At 46.7% G+C, this 6,573-nt stretch overlaps 1 protein-coding gene across 2 annotated transcripts in view; it reads right to left on the bottom strand.

Moving 5' to 3' along the window:
* Positions 1 to 1,678, bottom strand: part of Senp7 (SUMO specific peptidase 7) — a 120,778-nt gene extending 119,100 nt beyond the window's left edge. For both annotated transcript variants that reach the window (XM_031364083.1, XM_031364085.1), the window contains exon 1: positions 1,492 to 1,678. In XM_031364083.1, the coding sequence (XP_031219943.1) occupies positions 1,492 to 1,531 (40 nt within the window). In that variant the 5' untranslated portion in view covers positions 1,532 to 1,678. The remainder of the gene's footprint in view (positions 1 to 1,491) is intronic.
* Between the last annotated feature and the right edge of the window lie 4,895 nt (positions 1,679 to 6,573).

The raw sequence follows: 6,573 nt of genomic DNA, 5'->3' as shown, positions 1-6,573 counted from the left end.
TGATGATAACCATCCCTCAAAACAAAACAAAACAAAAGACAAAAATATTGATAAGATCGATTGCATATGAAGAGATCTTGGGAGTTCAACTCTGTCCAACCAAGTCCTCAGAGATCTGTGCTCCTAGCCTTCGGTTCAACGGTAAGAGCTTAAGACACATTGCCACCGGGCAAACCTAAATAGATTTGGAACTGCTGACATTAGCTCTACCAAAATAAACAGTATAATGATAAAATTTAAAATGGGTTGAGCTGAGTTGGGGGGTGGTGATTGCAAACCTTTAACACCCCCCAGCACATGGGAGGCAAAAGCAAGCATATCTCTGAGTTGGGAGGCCAGCCAGGTCTACAAATTGAGTTCCAGGATAGCCAGGAGTACACAGAGAAACTCTGACTCAAAAAAACAGAAAGAGGAAAATAGGGAGTGGAGGGAGGCTGGGCGGCCCGTAACCCCACCACTCAGAAGAGATAATCAGGGGAACTGGGAATATGACATATGACGCCATCCTGAATTACACAGGGAGACCCTTCCTGAAAAAAAAGAAAGAAAAAGAAAGAGAAAAAAAGAAAACAAAAACAACTCAATGATTTCTTCGATGCTGTTTTATGTACTAGACAGTGCATTTGTACGCACCCAGGAGCTGACTCGAGGACTTAAGAGGTGCGCTAAAACAGATGGGATGTGTAACAATAACTTGTCGACGGGGCGGAGCTCTATCTCAGTTTTATACAAAACTTAGGTTCTTGAGTTTCAAGTCTTAAAACAATTTCAAAAAATGGGTTGAGACTAAAAAAAAAAACAAAACAAAAACAAGAACAAAAAAAAAACAAAAACAAAAAAACAACAACAACAAATGCCCGGCTTCAAATCCTTTGACTTTCGAATCACTTTTGGAAGATGCTGGAGGCTGGAAAAGAAAAACGCTATTAAACGAGCCGGTGGGGCGAGAGGGTCAGCAGAAGGATTTATTTACTCGAGGTGCTGCGGGGTGATCGACAAGCCCCGCCTTCCCTTGCTTGCAGCTTCTCCCGACCTGCCAAAGGAAGGAGGGAAGCCGGCCAGGCAAGGGGTCAAAGGATCCCAGGCGAGTGACATCTTGTGCGGGGGGCGAGGGGGGGCGGGGGAAAGGTGGGAGCGAAAGTGAACGCGGGTGGAATTTACGAGGAAGGCGTGGCAGGACAGCGGCCAGCCAGCCAGCCAGCCAGCGGAGAAGACCGGTGCACCGAGGACAATTAAGGAGAGCGTCCCGGGAGGAGGGAGCACACCAAAGGCGTGCAGAAGGGACAGGCGGCTGAGGCTTCGCCGACAGCTGCGGGCGCGGCCCCTGAGCTCTCCATTTTGCGCGGCCCCGCCGCTCCTTCCCTCCCTCTCTCCCTCCCTCCCTCCCTCCCTGCGTCCCTCCCTCTCTCTCCCCCTCCCCATCGCGCCTCGGAGAGCCGCCAGCCGCGCAGGTAGCACGGTCGGCTCGGCCCTCGCGCAGGCTCTCCTCACCTGACGAAGCTCGCCGACGCCCAGGCCTGGCCCTGTCCATCTTCTCCTCCGCCGGCTCCTCCGGTCCCACTGCCAGGCGCTGTCACCTCAGGACCCCTCAGGCTGGGGAAGGGAGGGGGAGGGGAAGACAGAAAGCCAGAAGTGGGATTCGCGCTTGCGCACTATCCGCCGCCTCCCTGCGACCGGAAGTCCCTCGCCCCTCCCCTCCCGGCCGGAGGTAGCGCTTATGGGCCTTGTTGCGGCCTGCGAGGGCGGTCGCCTAGCGTTTGTGAGGGTGGAGGGGAATTTCGCCAAAAGTGTCCCCCAGGGAAAGTAAAACTCTTAACGATTTTTTTTAAATCCATCGAGTTTAAAATTTTAGTTGACAAAAATTAAAAATGCCGGGCACCGCCGCTTTCTTGCCTTTTTAACGAAATTACCCCCAAAATATAAGAAGTGACTGTCTTGTGGTGTCTCTAGCAGTTTGTCCTCAAGAAGCCTACTCCAACTTAGAAACAAGAACAGCAAAATGTAGTTGTTGGTGGTGGTGGTTGGTGTAAGGAATAATCAAATATGAGTCTTTTCTATCAAACACTATAAAGCGTGTGTTTAGTACTGTTAGGCCTCAGGACGTCCGCAATATCCAAAATAACAGTCTTGGCCCAGCAGATCTCTGGTAGATAAACGCCAGCGTTCATTTCCTTTGCCTAGCAGATGGGGCATATGGCTCTTCATTCACATATATACCTGTGGTTGCATATCAGAGCCCCACAGTCCCTAGCCACAAATACCCCTCCTTACCCCTAGCCTCCTGGCCTCTCACCTTCCCTATGCTGAGAAGCCCCAGGCTGTCCCACTGTTCTTCCTGTGCCCCCTCTCACACAAGAGCAAGAAAGTCACATCTTTTTTTTTTTCCCTCTCCCACCTTGTATGAGGTTTAGACAAATGTTTTAATCTTCCTATCCAGGAAGTGATATATTCCAGAAATGTGATGTATTCCAAGACCCAGTTTCCCCTTCTCATTTCCTGAGTGCTAATTCTTTTCACAGAATTAAGACTAGAATTAAGACTATGTTGTTTGAATATGCGTGACCCAGGGAATGACACTGTTAGGAGGTGTGGCCTTTTTTGGAGTAGGTGTGTCACTGTGGGGGTGGGCTTTAATACCCTGGTCCTTGTTGGGTTTATAAAAAGATAAGGGAGAGAAGGAATATGTCTGGTAGATGTGTAGTCAGGTGTAGGGGAAGGGAATGTCTTTGCTGGCCCAAGCTGAGGCATCCCTCCCCGCTGTAGAGTTTATTGAGGGTATGGGAAGGAGAATTGAGAGGGTAGTAGAGACAGAGAAAAGCAGAGTGAGTAGAGGAGTAGAGGCCATTCCTGAGCACATGGAGAGAGATGGGGAGCAGAATGGGGAGAGAGGCGGAAGGAGCAAGAGGACATCGGGAGCAAGAAGGCAAGAGAGCACTCTTCTTCACCTGCTTGCCTTGTGGGACTGGCAACTGCTAGATCCTTGGACTTCCATTTACACCTGCTGCTGACCATTGCTGGGGAGTTAGACTACAGACTGGACACAAGGGTTACAGGCTCATGCTATCATACTCCACTTTCCATAGATACAGAGATCCCAAATCTTACCCCTCTCTGATCGATTTTCCTGAAATCAGGTTTTCTTTGCTTCGAGAAATGGGGCAATGACCGGAGCATGTAAATTTGCATTGTCTTTCCAGCAGCATTCCTTGAAAAATAACCTTGCTGTTCAATAATAAAGATAAGAACCAATCAATAACTACTTTTATAAAGTCCCAAAGAACAAAGAAAAAGGGTGACCATGAAGCTAAATGCATGTACTAAGTGATGACACGTTGAGCAAGTTAAAGTTCATTGGAAAATAGAAGTCTGTTCACACGTATGCTGGACAACATGCAGGAAGAGCTGTATGGGACGAGTGAGCTTCCTAGAGACTGCCCACTGTCTTGCTGGGCTAATGGGACTTCATCCTAGGATTGCTTCTTGCTACCGATGTGCATGCTGTGAGAACCAAGTAAACAGGGACATCTCAGAAAAACACCACCAGGAGGCCAGGAATTTAATGAGATAAGCTCAGGAACTTTGGGAAGGTGGTGGAACTCTCTGGAAGGGAAAGGCTAACTAACGTTCCTCAGATCACAGGGTGAGAACCAACCTGCAGGTGGGGACACATTCCGCAGGGTGGACCATTGCCCACCTTCAGACAAGGGAAGTCCTTGCCACCTCATTCCCTGAAGACCAATCAGTTTAAAAAGTCACACCGCTTTGCCAATCACATTGTGTCTAATGGTTGCTGCCCTGAGAATTGTATAAAAGCTCACTGAACAAGCTGTGCGGGGTCACCACCTCTCCTTAGTATCTGTAATGTCCCAATACACTGGAACATTAAAAATCCTCTTGCTTTTTGCATTTATAAGGCTTTATGTGATTCACTCAGGGTGTCTCGACTCAACAGGGTCTTACAAGTCTAAATATCAAGTTTCAAGTCAGGGATATTCAGACCAGCCAGGGCTGCACATTTCCCGGTCCTTAATCCTTTTGAAGTGTGCAATTCTTTTTTTTTTTTTTAAAGATTTATTTTTATTTATTTTATGTGTATGAGCATACTACAACTGTACAGATGGCAGTGAGCTATCGTGTGTGGCTGCTGGGAATTGAACTCAGGACCTCTGCCGGCCCCTCTCGTTCTGGCGTAATTCACTGTAGCTGTCTTCAGACGCACCAGAAGAGGGCGTCAGATCTCATTACGTACGGCGGTTGAGAGCCACCATGTGGTTGCTGGGATCTGAACTCAGGACCTTTGGAAGAGCAGTCAGTGGTGCTCTTACGCGCTGAGCCATCTCGCCAGCCCCTGAAGTGTGCAATTCAATGACCTTTTTGCTTTCCTTACATCACACCAAACAGAGACACCACACCATTATATGGTAACTCCCTCCCTGATCTATAGCTAGAGTTTTAGAATAAATAAATAAATAAATAAATAAATAAATAAATAAATAAATCCTGGCTTCTGGAAGTCATGACAGACTAGGATCAGCCACACAGCTTAATTAACAATTAAAAAGAGATAGGATGGTAACTGAATGAAAAAAATAAAAAGGAAGGAAAGAATATGACTGTTCCTTGGGATGGTGGAGAACATTTATTATAAATAAAAGGGAAAGCATAGCCAGAGGCAGGCATATCTGGGAGAGTCCAGAGTGATCATTGTCATGAAATGTAACGTAGTGACCAGGAGAGGGGTACCTTTGGCAGGCCCATACCAAGGTGTACCCCTGAGAAAGTACACCATGCAACAGATCTGCTGCAAAAGAGGTTTACTGGGGGAGGAGGGGAGAGGAGGAGGACCTGGGGAAAAGAGAGAGAGCACCGTGTAGACAGGCAGACAGACAGGAAACAGAGAGAGAGCTGTGAGGACAGATTGGGTGAGCAGGCGCAAGGGGGAATGCAGAGTGAGCTCTGGGGTGGCTGGTGGTCCTTTTATCTGGAGCACACACTTGGCACATGTGGCAATGGCAGGCAATGATGTAAGCAGCTGCTAGGTCTCTGGCCAGTGGAATTGCCTGTCACTAACAGTCATGACCCTGTGGGAAGAGGAGGAGAAGAGAGAGGGAAGAAGGGGGGAAGCAGGTGCAGCAGCCAGAAGGTCAAAAGTACAAAAAGGAGCAGGTAATCAAAATGTCTGGATTATGTGGGAAAGAGCCTCTGGGAGAAAAGCAGCCCAGTCCCCGGCTGCTCAGGGCAGGGGTGGGGTTATACTGTGCAACAGTAACTGTGAGGTTATACTGAGGAATGCTAGAAGAACCTGGAGGCTTTGTGTTTGAGGATACTCCTAGGAACTTCACACTGAAGGAGAGAAAGACCTGGGGCAGGAGCAAGAGTGTGCGTAGGAAAGCCATCCTCCTGGCCAACGTGTAGTACTGCCACCTTTCTCTGAGCTCAAACTTACAATAGCTTTACACTGTTGTTGCCTGGGAGAAGCAGTCTGGTTCCTACACGAGGACCTGTTCCAGAATATAACTTCTCTAGCATAAATAATTGCTCTCAGTTTGTGAGTGATCCCTCTTACCTATTGGACTTTCTGTTCCCAGAGTGTAAGGTGACTGCAGATTTAAGACAATTATTTGTCTTTGTGTCTTCAGCATTGAAGGGAGACATTCTCTGCATAGACAACTCTTGATTCATAAACATGTCTACCTGCAGGGATACTCAAGAGTCCCAAAGTAAAGGAGACAGATCCAACATAAAGACAGAGATGCCAGGCTTTCCTCCTGGTTTAAGTTCCCCTGGGGGCCCAGTTAAGGACATAGTGCTTTCTAGCACCTTTGATATGCCTGCCACAGTCCAAGCCAACTTCTGACTACTTTCTTTTTTTAAAAAAAAAAAAGATTTATTTATTTCATTTATATGAGTACACTGTAGCTATCTTCAGACATAACAGATGAGGGTATCAGATCCCATTACAGATGGTTGTGAGCCACCATGTGGTTGCTAGGAATTGAACTCAAGACCTCTGGAAGAACAGTCAGTGCTCTCAACTGCTGAGCCATCTCTCCAGCCATCTGTCCAGCCCTTTCTATCTTTATGAATGTGTCAGTTCTAGTGTCAAGTCTTTGACTGGTTTATATCATTTAACATAATGTTATCAAAGTCCATTCATGTCATGTTAGTTATTAGAAGATAGGTTGTTTTGTGATTGGATAATACTAAAGCTCCAACTTTGAACTCTTTAACAGATTATTTGGATCATGGAGGACTCATTTCAGTACTATAGGAATTTGAAGTTTGGCTTTGAAAGACATTTGCATGCTTGAAGGCCATTGATGATGGCTCATGTCATCATAATCTGTTTTGGTCCCCACCTTCCATCTCTCTGGTAACAAGAGAAGCCAAGCATCACAATTGTTCCTCCTCAGAATTTGAATGTCATGTGAGAAAATAAAGGTGGCTTTATTGAAACCTCCGGCCTAAAAGGATGGATTTTGACTTCCAACCCTTTGCCCTGGGAAGATACATGACATTCTTTATGTATATATATACATATGTGTGTGTGTATATATATATATATATATATAT

Source organism: Mastomys coucha, unplaced genomic scaffold (genome assembly GCF_008632895.1).
Source record: "Mastomys coucha isolate ucsf_1 unplaced genomic scaffold, UCSF_Mcou_1 pScaffold12, whole genome shotgun sequence".
Classification (NCBI taxonomy): domain Eukaryota; kingdom Metazoa; phylum Chordata; class Mammalia; order Rodentia; family Muridae; genus Mastomys; species Mastomys coucha.
The sequence above is the reverse complement of the archived record's forward strand: the minus strand, read 5'-3'. Positions and strand labels throughout refer to the sequence as shown.